This window comes from Argiope bruennichi, chromosome 9 (assembly GCF_947563725.1).
Source record: "Argiope bruennichi chromosome 9, qqArgBrue1.1, whole genome shotgun sequence".
In the NCBI taxonomy this organism is placed as follows: domain Eukaryota; kingdom Metazoa; phylum Arthropoda; class Arachnida; order Araneae; family Araneidae; genus Argiope; species Argiope bruennichi.
This window is the reverse complement of record NC_079159.1, coordinates 56,880,023-56,894,563: the sequence shown is the minus strand read 5'-3', so window position 1 is coordinate 56,894,563 and position 14,541 is coordinate 56,880,023. Positions and strand designations below refer to the sequence as shown.

At 23.8% G+C, this 14,541-nt stretch overlaps 1 protein-coding gene across 3 annotated transcripts; it reads right to left on the bottom strand.

Moving 5' to 3' along the window:
• Window positions 1-743: 743 nt before the first annotated feature.
• LOC129985363 (uncharacterized) lies at window positions 744-14,341 on the bottom strand. 3 transcript variants are annotated; one of them, XM_056095367.1, is made up of 12 exons: window positions 12,028-12,166; window positions 11,839-11,926; window positions 10,872-11,042; window positions 9,770-9,926; window positions 8,207-8,290; window positions 7,908-7,975; window positions 6,722-6,803; window positions 4,981-5,165; window positions 4,180-4,228; window positions 2,158-2,219; window positions 1,499-1,556; window positions 744-1,416 (listed from the first exon to the last, which is right to left on the bottom strand). In XM_056095367.1, exons 2-11 carry the CDS (start codon window positions 11,857-11,859, stop codon window positions 1,509-1,511), a joined length of 927 nt encoding a protein of 308 aa, XP_055951342.1. In that variant the 5' UTR covers window positions 11,860-11,926; window positions 12,028-12,166; the 3' UTR covers window positions 744-1,416; window positions 1,499-1,508. The 3 variants fall into 3 exon arrangements, with proteins under 3 accessions (XP_055951342.1, XP_055951343.1, XP_055951344.1); XM_056095368.1 differs by lacking the exon at window positions 12,028-12,166 and having other exon boundaries at window positions 11,839-11,938; XM_056095369.1 differs by lacking the exons at window positions 11,839-11,926; window positions 12,028-12,166 and adding an exon at window positions 14,212-14,341 and having other exon boundaries at window positions 745-1,416.
• Window positions 14,342-14,541: the final 200 nt, after the last annotated feature.

The following is a 14,541-nucleotide window of genomic DNA, read 5'->3' as shown; positions in this document are numbered from 1 at the left end:
TTGAATATTTTTCAAAACTCTACGAAGATATAAAAATGAGATGCATATAAATATGAAATTTTTACTTTTATATGAAAATTAATGATTTATCTGAATCACTTTCTACTGGAAAAACATGATTATATGGAAATAAAAATGAATTACGCCTACAGCTTAATTAATTCTTTGCCATTTGCATTTAATATCTATACAGAAAACTCAGTATATATTTGAATGTTTGTTCCAGAATTACTTATAAGATGGCAGGAGCGATTCAGATGAGACTTGAACATGTATTTCTATTTAGCCAACTAAAAAATACTGCAGGCATGAAGTAAAATTTTCTCTGATCAAAATTTCAGTATAATAAGTTTTAACACTTCTCTTCCAGGTTGAATTTAAGTTATCTACAGACACACTTAGAATTTTGGAAGTAATATAATTGCAGATGATTAATTATTTACTACTGGATGCATCTGAATTTTACTTTTGATTTTGGAACTAAATATAAAAATTACAAGTAAATCTAAAATATATCATTTAAACATTTTATAGATTTTATAGAAATCTTCACTTTTATCTGAATCTTTCAGAAAAAAGTTTATAATGTAGAGAAACTTTAAATAAATATTACATCAATGGATGGTTTTAAAGGTAGTTAGAAATATAACTGACATTATTTTGAATTTGCTGGTCACCAAAGACAGATAATTTGAAATAAAACAAAAACATATACTTTTACAAATTTATTTTTAATAACATGAAATATTTACACAAGCAATTTAACATATATTACAAAATTTACACATCAAATAATCTAAAATTCTTTCTATAAAGACAACTTTATACAGCACCATCGATAAAATATATTGCATATTACAAAAACCTTTGAGGATTGACAAATCTGAGGGTGCATGTTTCCCCCTTTAATGGAACTTCAAGAAATAGCAAAACATAAATTAACTAGTTAAAAATTATATATCGAAAAAGAAATGGAAGAAGACATATTTCAGTTAAAAGAAACAACTATCACAACAGTATTTAACTAAAAAGAAACAATTCTACAAATCTATTTATTCCATTAATTATTCTATATGATTAATTCTTTCAATTTTTATGAGTACAAATTCAATTACTACAACATATGATTTCATAAAAATCTATATTAATTATGTAGCTCAATAATTTACAACAGAGTTTCTACTGCATATAAAAATGAATTGCAAATTACATTACACAATATGAAAACTTGGACAGTAATAGATTACTTTAATTATAATGTATAGTGGTTGCTTAAAATCGCTCATTATATTACTGTAGTAAGTTACATAAAACATAAAAATCTGAAATATATATAGTTAGAAGAATTTAGTAAGAAATGTCTTTCTATGCCTTAAGCATGAGATCAATTTCAACAAAGGTAGGCACAGTTGTAACCTGTAATTAATAATTTAATTAAGAAAATGATAAATCAAAAGAAATTTAAATACATACAATAGTAAGAATTCATTTTACTTACCATTAAATAATTATATTAATTCGACAGAAAGATCAAATGAAAGTTCTTCGTCAGTTCCCTAATAAATATAAATTTTTAAAAAATGTCATTTTTCTGACTGTTATAAAGGTATACATAACACAATATTTATATTTTAGGTAGTATCTCAATGAGTTTCTGATCTCATTGATATAAATTCAGCTTTCTTTACCTTTTTTTTGCTAATATTTTTATCTTGTATGAATGAAATTTTATTTTAAAATGATACCAATTATAGCTTGAATGCAGTTACACCATTCGGGAACTGACCCAACTTCAAAATTTGTGTTTTAAGATGTAGTTATTTTTGTAAAATCTCATCTGAATCTCATACTAAGTTTTAAGAAAATTAAGTTAAGAAGTTTTGAATATCATTAATTTAGAACAATCAACAAATAAATTTTTTAGGCCAGTCAGTCTTGGGAAAACTGTATGCTGATTGGCATTTGATATACTCAATGGAATGGTTTCAAATCAAGTATCTTTATAGTAATATTTTAATTTTGCCTTATCCATTTCATACTACCACACATGTCATTTTTTATTATAGTGTTCAAAATTATGTGGGTTACTTATTGATAACTCTTTATGTTAATTATCACTAAAAGAGAATATAATATAGTAAAAAATATAAATCTTACAGGAAATTCATTATCAGACCATTTCTTTTGTCTTGATGTTTCCATAACACGAAGAAGGTAATCTAAAAAAAGTGATAAGAATATTACACAATTATGTATTAAAAACAATGAATTAATTTTAAAAATTTACTTCACCATCAACTATATATTTTTTTTTCATCAATCAGCCATTTATAGATTTTTTTTGACATTTGCATAGTAAAAGAAATGACAGTTTATAGCAATTTTAAAATACAGTTTATAATTGTACTTAAATAATAATAATAATTTATACTAATATATAACTGTTTTATATAAATTTTTTCCCAGCATAATGCTATAACTACATGGTAGATATGATCCATTATTGCAGAATTTTTTTTAATATGACTGTTTATGCTAATGTAGCTTAACGAAAAATTTGGAAAATCTTAAAATTACGGCAACCCCTTTACCTACCCTTCCGGTTGAGTCTTTCAGGGGTTCATTAGAACGTTGACCTGCATCGGCTCCCCAGCCGCCACAGAAACTGTAAACAACTTCAGTTTGTAAGCCTAAACAAAGCCTACCACAATCAGTCATGTATTATATGAACTACTCACTGCAAAGGGAGTGTATATAGTTGTAAATAAAGAAGTTAAGCAAAAGTCCACTGCTCACTTCGATTCACCAATGACTTCACATGGATCTTTGGGTTTTATAATTCTTAAGATGTTTCCTTTTTATTTACATAACAATGAAGAAAGTATGCTTCAAATTATGCAAGAAATTTACAACAAATGGCAAAATGTTAGAGCTATATTCTATCATAATAGAAAAATTCAGATTGTTCTTTAAAATTCTTCTATAAGAAATATGCAGGGCGTCTCAAAATCCTTGACCGCTGCTTTTATTCCTTAAATATTTATTATAGACATATACTGTAAATTACAAAATTGCGTAAAAAAAAATGCAACATGTTATGAAATCAATTAAAATTTTCAGGGGATTGAACTTAAAAAAATACAAAATTTTAATTTTTGCACAGACCCCATACAAAAAAATTACTTGATGAGTTGCCCCATCCTTTAATAAGATCATGTACAAAATTTCAAAATTTTATCATGAAAGCTTTCAAAGATATGTTAAAACAAAGTTAGTGAAGGGTCACACTAATTAAAATGCAAATGTTTACAGCTTCAGTGCAGATGACGCGACACAGGGATGCATCCTAAGGAAGTAAAATATGCTTGATATCTTTAGTTTTAAATACAAATTTTAAAATCAATACTTCCTGAAAAATACTTTGAAATTTTATATAATGAATTACAGAATATAACTTAAAAATAGCACAGTCAATGTACTTGTAAAAAAACTTAAGTAATCTTTCCTTTAAGTTATTATTTATACAAATTTTTAATACTTTTGAACCAATAAATAGCAAAATTATTATTTATTTATTCAATCATTACTTTCTTTGTTAATTTGTGTACAACCCCTAAAATACGAACATCCTACTTGATTTTTCCTTTTTGCGAACTCATATTCTGGTATCCAAAAGTGGTGCATTTATGCAGTTTCATATCTTTGAGACTTTTTGTGATAAATTGCTGAAATTTTGTATATGACCTTATTAGAGAATGGAAAACATTTTACTCAATAAAAAATTTTTTGTACAGAGTCCATATAAAAATTTAAATTTTGTATTTTTTTAAGTTTAATCCCTTGAAAATTTTAATCGATTTCATAACATTTTGCACTGTTTTTTATGCAACTTTGTAGTTTACAATATATGTCTATGATCAATATTTAAGGAATAAAAGCCACAGTCAAGGATTTAGAGACACCCTGTATATAAAATATGCTAATGGTAAAAAAAAAAAAAAAAAAAAAAAAAAATGCTTATTTAAAAATTAATTTAATTTAAATTTTATATGAATGCCTCAAATTTATATGATGTGCTAAAATTGAGATTTATATACATTTCATGTAATATTCATATAAAACAGATGTTACAACTTTATGTATTAATCACATAACACAAATGTCTTTAAAATCACTTACCATGAAAATCATCATTTTCAATGGTTATTACCTTTTTCAAATGATTATCCTGTCAAAGAAAATCGATTATATTAAATTTGCAATAAATGAACTATGCAATATTTAATTTGAATGAAATTTGCAATAAATAAACTATAGATTTTAGGCAAGGAACAATTAGCCATGTGCTATTTTTTTCTAATTAAAATAAATAATAAGTACCATGTGCTATTTTTTTCTAATTAAAATAAATAATAAGTAATGACTAATAAGTATTTCATAATTCTCTTTTGTTTCTCCTTCACTTTCAATAAAATAGAATAATTATTTACATTGATTAGATTTATTTTCAAAGCACTGAATCACAGGTTTTGGATTTGTTACTTCTAATATATATATAATTTAATGGTCATAGATTTTCATGAAATTCAGTTGATGCTTTTCCATTGCCGTTTCTTTTAGTTGAGTTGACTATTGCTATAGAAATATTTTTTTAAAAATCAGAACTTAAAATGTTAAGTATTTAACTTTTTAATTAATGTACCATTATAATATGTTGATAAAATAGTACAGAACACATAGGTAAAGTAAACTGTGCACAATGGTGAAGTAATTTAAAAAATTTTATAGTTACATATAGATAAAATATATTATATTTTCATTTGTTGATTTTTCAAAATTTTTCCTATGAAGATTATAAATAAAAAATCAATAATTTTAACTTTGCAGGTTTTCATCATGATTTTAACAAACTTACTAAAATACAGCATATTTTTTAAGTCAATCATTATTTAATCATTAATATTAAAAAGAATTACTTACTTTCTCATAAATTGTTTCTGGTACAAGAGATTCATCATCATCATTTAATGATCTTACATCACTTTCTTTTAAAATATTTGAAACTTCATTTGCAGAAAAATTTTTCTTAATATCGTTTGTGGAATTTAGAAAATTAATATAATTTTGACGATTCTCAAAATGCAGCATTTTTGGAGAAAATTCACCTGGACAATAAAAAAAATGTATATTAGAAAATAAAATATATTTAATTTTTCCACTGTATAGAATTTCATATAATGCTAGCAGTGTGCATATTTTATTAGCATTTCTTCATTAATTAACAAAATTAATTATTTGTGGTATAATAATATTGTCAATCATAATCCTTTTTTTTTTTTTTCATGATTAACCTGGTGTATATATATGTGATGAACATATATATCCATAATTTCTAATTCACATTTGCATGAAAATATTTTGATTGCATATTTTTAAATTTGTTTTAGATTGATCTGCTAGTTTTAAATGCTTAATACTTAAATCTTTGCTCGTTGTTTTTTTAAACCTACAAAATTATGCAAAACAATATCTTTAATATTTATAAACTTCTACAAACAGATATATATATATATATATATATATATAAATTTCTTATACTGAAAATCAACATAAGAAGTAATTTTTAGTATTAATTTAATATTCAATTGTACAAATGTTTTTAAAATCAATTTTTTTAACTACTTGGGTACATTTTACATACTATGAATTAATGATGCTTAACATCTTTTTTGAAAATTTCCTGTCAATCTTTTGTTTCTGAAATCTTTTGTATTAAATGCAATTAATGACTTTTTGAAATCATTAGTTCTTTTTTAAAAAATAAGTTTAACAAGTACCATTATTTTAAAACTAAAATAATAATAATTTTTGTAATTTTAAAAAAATTATAAAATTTATATATTTTTATTTTGTTTGTTTTATTTTCAGTCATTTTATATTTCATGAACTGTTAAAAAGATTAGTATGCAACCAAAATTCTAAATGTTTGTTATATTTTAACAATTGCCTTGCTAATAAAACCAGAAAAAAAATGAAGAAATTCTAAAAATATTAAATTTGACAATTACTTATTTTTAAAAAAGCAAACTATCAGACATAAATTCATACTACTACTTACAACACATACATACATATATGAGAGTATTTATACAAAATTTCTACGCTTCATCAGTTTTGACAAAAAATTTAAAAAAAAAAAAAAAAAAAAAAAAAAACTTTATAGCAAAGGAAACATTTGCAGCAACAAAATAAAAAAATCTGAAAAAATGCATTTAAATTTTATAAAATCATAAAACTAATAATGTTGCAAGAGCTCTAATTTTTTTAATATGTTTTTTCCAACTTAAATAATTCATCAATATGATTAAATATATATTTTCTTATTCAAAATATTATATTTTTGCACAATATCAATAACAATGGTAAATTATTCAGTTAAACATAAAATTGAATATTTTCATAATAATTAAATTTTGAGACTAATATCAATGAGAAAACTTTAAATATATATTTTATACCAATTAGATATGAAACAAATAACTTCTCAACTGTATGGGTCATCAAACAATGCAAAAAAGGTTTCAATAACTGATAAACGACTGTGGCGTTATTTTTTACATTAAAAAAATAGAACTACACCAAACTCTTTAAATTTATAAGATTAATGATATAAAATAATTTATAAGATTAATGATATAAAATAATTTATCTAGTTAATTACTTGCAACAACTTGTTCTTCACTAATGATAGATTCCTTCTTTATTTCTTGATTAAGATACAGTATAACACAGTTTTCTTGGGGCTGAAAATATATAAGAAAAAAAATATTTTTAAAGAAACAATTTAAAATTACTATAAATAACAGCTTTGATATAAAAGTATATATAAATAACATTTAAGTCTTATATATAAATTTTATTAAGATTTTATGCAGCAATTCCTAATAAAATTCCTGTTATTAGTTGACATACTTATTTAACAGCAAAAACATTTTATATAATTATTACCAATTTGAAAATAGTCTTTTCGGTGATAATTTTATGTGAAGAGTTTTTGCTTTCATTCAATTTTACTTCAGAAAATTAAGATGATATACAATTTCAACTGGCCTTACTCTTTTTTTACAATTTCTGAATATGTGAAAGATATTTATTTAACTGATTAAATATATGTCTAACAATAATTAAGGATAACATGTAAGTTTCTACACGCTATACAGAATAGATCCTTTGATCCAAAACTGCCAAATATTGCACAAATATATTTTAGAGGTTAAAAATATGCATCCCAGATAATTTTTTTAAATTTTAATTAGAATTTCAATTAATTTTTCTCATTGAAATTATATAGAAAAAGTTGTTCAAAATATTATTCTATTTATTTTTGTTGGAAGCCTAATTATTTCATGGACTCTAATATCACAAACAGCATAGTTCTCTTATTAAAATTTGTCATGCAAGAAGTTATAGACTGAAATGTTTTATATTAAATAAATAATGCAGTGCAACTAATTAAAATTTCTTAAAATCTATTTAAGAGATCATTTCAATATTAAATAAATTATATATAACAGATTCTTTTTTATTTATTAAGTAGAATATTTATTTTTAAATTAATATTCAAATTATATTTTCATGTCAATAGTATTGATATTTTCTAGAAAAAAATTACTATCAAGAAAACTAAGAATTTTTATAAACAATAAAAAATAAAACATGTATTGTATTTGCAATCTATAAAATAAGCTATTATATCTTGAAATGAAACAATAAATATAACTATATAAATCAAATTTTGAAATATGAAATTAAATGTAAAATTTTGAATGTCACAGTTACAGATGTCATTCAATAACATGCAAGTTTATAAAATTGATTTAAACACATTTAAATAATTCCATACTCACATCAGTCAGAAGATTAGAATTCCAGAATGGATCTATAACCAGATCTTCAGGATTTTGCTTCATTTCCACTAGAATGAAAAGATTTAAAATTAATAAAGAATATTAATGTATATGAATGCAGAAAGGCTATGAATAAAAGAGCAATACTTAATTAAATTAATAAAGAATATTAACGCATATGAATGCAAAAAGGCTATGAATAAATTGAGCAATACTTAATTAAATTAATAAAGAATATGAATGCAGAAAGGCTATGAATAAAAGAGCAATACTTAATGATAAAATTAATAGATACAAACTTTGAGATTTGTTTTCTTTCCCATCATTTTCTTTCACACTTTTGTCAACAATATTAAGAGTATTAAATATATTTTTTCCATCCCCTATATAAAAAAATATTACATCATCCAAATTGTTTTACAGATTACAATTGTAATACATTGATGAAATCAAAGTTTACAAAGCAATTCAAAAATATTTCTAATTTACTTAAATAAGTATTATAAAACAGCAAACAGTAGAGTTCTTAAACCATATTTCCAAGATAAATTAATTGCAATTGCTCGCATAAATATTAAACTTATGCAAAATTCTTTTCATACTTCTGTTTAGGAGAAGCAAATAGAATACTCAGTAAATTTTTTAACCATAAAAAATTTACTTTTTAAAATATTTATCTCAAAAGTAACAGAAGTATTTACGAAATTTACAAATACCTGTATAAATCTGTATAATCAATCAATTTAATTCTTTTTCTAGCCATTTCTACCTTTCAAACTTAAAAAAAAAACTTAAATGATTTGCATGTACTTTTGGTTTTTGTTCCTATTCCTCGGGGACTATCCTTACTTATCTAATACTGAGCTGCTGTTATTACATGAAAGCCAGTAATTGAAAGAAATATAAGATCAGTTACTTTATAGAAAGTCCCCTTCTAAAATGTATAAAAATTTTAAATACATTCCCATACTTTCCTTTCTGTCTTTGGCTTCAGTGCAGATAAAATGCTATTCATGTTTCTGTGCACAGTTTAACAAAAAAATTTGTGAAATCATTTCAAAAAGGAAATTTTTGCCAGAGTGTGAAAAAAAGAAATAAAATTATGATTTAAAAGGTTATTCTTTACATATCATAACTAGCATTCCACTGACATTCAAAACAGTTTTTACTTCCTCTATTGAAACTTGCCTTTTCACATTACACAATTAATTTGATCAAAAATAATAAAAAAATTATATATATTTTTGGTAAAGTACTAAATAATGAATAAAACTAAATAAAAATATACTTTAAATAATGATTGTTTAAAAGATAAGTAAAGATTAAAAAAATGACAACTGTTATGCACTGTACACATTACTTTTAACAGAAAAATAAATCTTGATTTATAACTGAACATATGAACGATTTCAAATATTTCACATATCTAATTCCAGAACTATTTTAACAAATCCAAATTCTGAATCTATCATTTAGATATAAAACTATATTTTCATCCTAATTATTTTTTTTTAAATTTCACTTTTAATGTGAGACAGTTTAAATTGCAATCAAATTAGAAGAGCAAACAAAATATTCAGATTAAAAAAATATCTTATATAAATTTTTGACTTGGAAATTTCAAAAATTTTCAGAGGTATTAAAAATACATTTAAGAGATGGATATATTTATACCAATTAATTTCTAATGTTATATAAATGGTATTTACAGATTTTAAAAAAATTACCATTTAAGTATTTATTTCTTCTTAATCATATTGAAGGAACTATTTTTTTCTCTATCAACTACTTTTCACTTATTTAATATCAATTTTAACTGTAAGAGTTTGAAGATGATTAATATAAGATTAAAAAAAACTTACCGATACAATATATTTTGGTATATCTATCTTCACTGTTTAATTCTGTGATATGTTTAAGTTTTATGAATTTATTAAGTGCAGCCCTGAATCTTTGCTTGCTTTTAGGGTAATATTCTTTATCATTTGGATTATAATGCCCTTTTCTTTGATCCCAAGCCTGAAAATAATTACAGATTTCTATCAATTAATATTGTTAAAAATAAGTTTTAAGTAATATGTGATCACAATTATTCAAAATGTAATATTGTTACACATATATACTATTCGGATATTTCTTAGATAGTCCATCTCTTCAAATTCATTAATAAAATTAACAAACATTTTACAAACTATTTTAATTAGTAAAACACAAATGTACATTAACATTTGAAATTATTTTAATATGCAATAATTATTTATCCCACAATTTCACACAGTTTTTATTTATGTTTAAACTTGAAGTTCAGGTATATAAAATATAATTTTTATGTTAATTTACTTCTATAACTATCAATTGCTGGACACCAGAGTTCTACAATTCAAAACAAATTTAAGTTCAAGTTAAAAATTTATCATATATCTGAACAGGCATTAATTCCATTTCTTCCTTAGCAATTTCCTTTATTGCAATTTTTTGTCTTCAGTTCTCCTATCCATTTCTCCCTTAGCAATTTAATTCCTTTTGTCAGAGGAAAATAAAAACAATACACATTATTTTGGTAAAATCCTAGATGGGCCCACCTCTAGGCAACTTATTTGAAATCTCGCCAAGTTGATTGCTAATTGAATATCTGTAAAAATAAAGCATTGGAGACAAAGAGTGTTTTAGTTTTTAAAAAAAAAACATAAATCAGAATATATTATTAGAGCCTCTTTCATAAATAATTACAAAAAATAATGAAATTTTTTTTTTTTTTTTTACAAAAGGCATTAACAGAATAATTAGATAATCTTGACATATTTGAACACTAATTCAGAGTTCTATTGATTTATAATGATTAAACACAGTGTTTGATAAAAATTCTAATAAAAAAAGATTGATTAGTATCAAATTTTCAAGACCAAGATCAAGAAAATAATACATTAATAATTTTGGAATAATATATTTTCATATTATTCTTACAGCAAAAACAGCTGCATCACTTGTTGTCCAGTCAGATGAAGATTTGTGATTCCATTGCATTTGGAAAATTTTGTTCTCAACATCTAACCACATAAGTCGTGACCCAAATCTTCTCTCATTCAAGCTAGGCAACAAAAATTCTGTAATAAACTTGCGTCCTCGAGAAGGCATCTAAAAGGAACAAAATTAATTTTTATACATTATAAAATCATCAAATTAGATACAAAAATAATTCAACATAGCAAATGCATGGTATCATTATAATTTTGTTTGTTAATAATGTATCAGTTGAATCAAAAAAATTATTAGATTAGATAAGAAAAATTATTAAGGTCTGATTCCATTATAATTCTTAATCTCTTAAATAATTATTTATTTTATGAATGTGATAACATTATTTCTCTCTTCAAATATAGATGTTTTGTCCTGTTTAAATTCCTTCATATCATTTCTGCCATTATTTCTGTTAAGATACATGTATTGTCTATGTAACCACAGAAAAATAGATTCTCTTTCTCTCTGTATGTAACTATTAAATGAAACTGAATTGTAATCTGGTATTTTTAGTTGCCCAACGTACTTTACTCCTAGACATTTTACCACTCCATTCGTCAAGGAAAGAAATTCTTAGAGATATTACAACCCTCAAAATTATGAATTACCTTCCTTTTTTTTAATTGCAAATTTCATTATGGTTAGATATTCTTTAAATGGCATTTAAAGTCACCAAAACAATATTCTTATCAAAGAAAATCTAATTTTTTAATTTCTAATGAACAATTAATAATTATAATGAATAATTTTCAAAACATCATATAAAAAATTTAACATATTAAACTAGAGAGAATAGACAAATCAGTAGAGAAAAATTTTCGGAAAAAAATTCTTTTAATTATATATTATATTTTTAATTAAACATACTACTTATTAATACCATCTTAGTTATAATAAATTATTTCATAATTACCTTTAATTCCCATCCAGACATTAAAATTTGCTTGCTTCTTTATCATCAACTATATATTTTCAACCTTTTTCTTAATTCTCTTGTCCCACTTAAATATTTTACAAAGTAAAATTTTTACATTTTTTAAATAAATTTAATAATAATGTATTCAAAACAAGAAGAAATATTTTCTTTTAAAATTATTCTCACCTCACATAGAAATTTCTTTTCAACATTCAATGTTTGTTTGTTTTTTAAGCCGCCTTTTTATTTTTTCGGATACGAAGTATAGAGAAAATATTGTAAACCACAAAAAAATTCAATCTCGAGATTTCGACGAATCTCCGTTTTGAAACCCTTCCTTAGTTCGAAAAATACATTTTTTAAAAAGAAGTAACTTAAATGATAAAGATTTAGTTGTTAAGTGATTAAGATTTATATTGCTTATTTTTCTTGTTAAAGAAATAATATTTTAAACCCTACATAATATTTCTAAGTCTAAATTCTGCTTTTCAGAACTGAAGAATTCTTAGACATATATTAATTATTATATATACATTAGACATATATATATTCTTAGACATATATTTTTATTTAGAAATATATTTAAACATATATATAAACGTATTCAAAATTTCTAACCACTTTTATAGATTAAATTTTAATATCAAAATAACTGTAGCATTCGGGGGGGGCGAATCCATCTGATTTTCTTGTTATCTAATACCGAATTTTTCTACATTAATTTAGTACAGAAGAGCAGACATTTTGAATCTACGTTGGTTTTTTTTTTTTTTTTTACCTACATTTTTCTATTTAGTCAACTTTATTTCTTATGAAGATAAATGAGACGAGTGTAAAGCAGCCGTTTGAGAAGCAGAATCCTGAAAACTATCAATTACTCAGCATTGTTTTGACTCAATCTCACTCCACATGTTTCCGCGTTAGAAGCGAAGCTCATTTTTCCCACGTGTTCTCTGTTTGGTTCCAAATATTTTGCAGCTCCTATGTATCCATAAAACAGCACCAGACGAGTACTTAATAAATTATGTTTCTCAATCTACTGGTTTAATTTCGCGAGTCCTGAATAATTAAGATTCAAACCTTATCAAAAGTAATTTCTCATCTAATACAGCCAGAAAATGATTTATTTTGTCTTATAAAATAATACTATCATTATATAAGCGCAAAACTACTAGAAATTAAATTAATATTAATTTTCACATCATCCTGCTTAATTTTATTCAAATACTAAAATTCATACATTTTATACTTATTTTTCTTCTTAATTTTCTAATCCGATCTACGTGAATGAGTTAAAAATTATGTGATCAGAAAGATAACGGGAAATGAGTTCAGTTGCCTTTGTTTTTCTTAAAACTTGGCAAGTTTCTGGACTGATTCATTAAGAAATCGACAAAGGAAATTGACCGATAATCAACTGTTTTATCGATCATCTCTCCTTGAAATCCCTAATTTTATTACTGTTTCTTTATCCGTAATTTTTTCATATCATTATACAGCTGTAAGTTCATTTTCTTCTCTTACCCCCCCCCCTTTAAAAATAGACAATACACTTTTCCAATAATGTCGATTCCTGCTTTTTTATTATTATTATTATAGCTGACAATAAAAATAATAGACAAGTGCAGTTGCATTAACTTCAAAGTGCAGCATCTCATTAATTATTATTCTGAAAAATTAAAGACTTTTCTCATAAAAAAAAAGAGGGAGAACTTTTTAAAACTACAGCAAAAAAAAAAAAAAAAAAACACGCACTATCCATTTTAGAAACGCGGTGCAGACTAATATAATATATAGTTTTGAACTACGGTTAGATAAGGTGGACGATATTTGAGCAGGCAGAGCACTAGCCATCCGGCTCCAAAGCTGAGATATTATCATTGCGGCTCCCATTAATAAAAGAGAAGTATTTGACTTATTTTAGTAATATAGTATGATTAGCATTTTATTAATTTTCTTCAATTAAGTCGATCTGAGATTTAAATATATATAAAAATATATTTGTAAGAATCGGAGTTCAATTTATGAAAAATTTTGTAATTAAATCACTGAGATATTTAATAGCCCCTGAAATATTATTAATTACTTTAAGATAAAGTACATTTCAAATTAAAGAATTATGAATAAGTTATAATAAATTTATAAAATCAAATCCGCAAAAATATTTTAATAAAATTCCTGTAGTTGCATAACGTTATCTTATTTTTATTTAATTTATATAAAAGATGAAGTTGCCATTCAATTAAAAATGTCAGTCATATATAAAGCTATAAGTAACATAAAAAAATTTTAATACAAAGATTGAACTAAAAAAATAAAAATATGTTCTATTTTTAAATCTAATGCCAGAAGAATAATTATTTTTCTTACCGTAATAAAATCGAATTAAATGCAAATATCTCTTATAATCAGCTAAGAATGCACGCACGTAAAAGCACAGCTTCTTACATTCGATTCCCTTGTCTGCATTCTGCATCGGACAGATCGGCAGAAACCGAAAGGGAAAAGTCCCGCTTTGGCGAATGAATACACAATTGACGTCACAGTCTACGCTACGTACTAAAAATTTATTTGTCCTCGAAATACATTAGGGATTATTTTATTATTGTTTATAGCAAAAAACAAATCATAGCTACATTTTGCATATCGATTCTATGGTAATAATTCTTAAAAACTGGGTATTTTGTTTAGTACTATTTT

Coding starts and splice junctions, on each gene's coding strand:
- LOC129985363 (XM_056095367.1), bottom strand. CDS start 11,859: ATGTCTGGATGGGAATTAAAG. Junction 9,927..10,871: donor GTGATGCAGCTGTTTTTGCT/GTAAGAATAATA, acceptor AATTATTTTCAG/GCTTGGGATCAAAGAAAAGG. Junction 8,291..9,769: donor TACCAAAATATATTGTATCG/GTAAGTTTTTTT, acceptor TTTTTTATATAG/GGGATGGAAAAAATATATTT.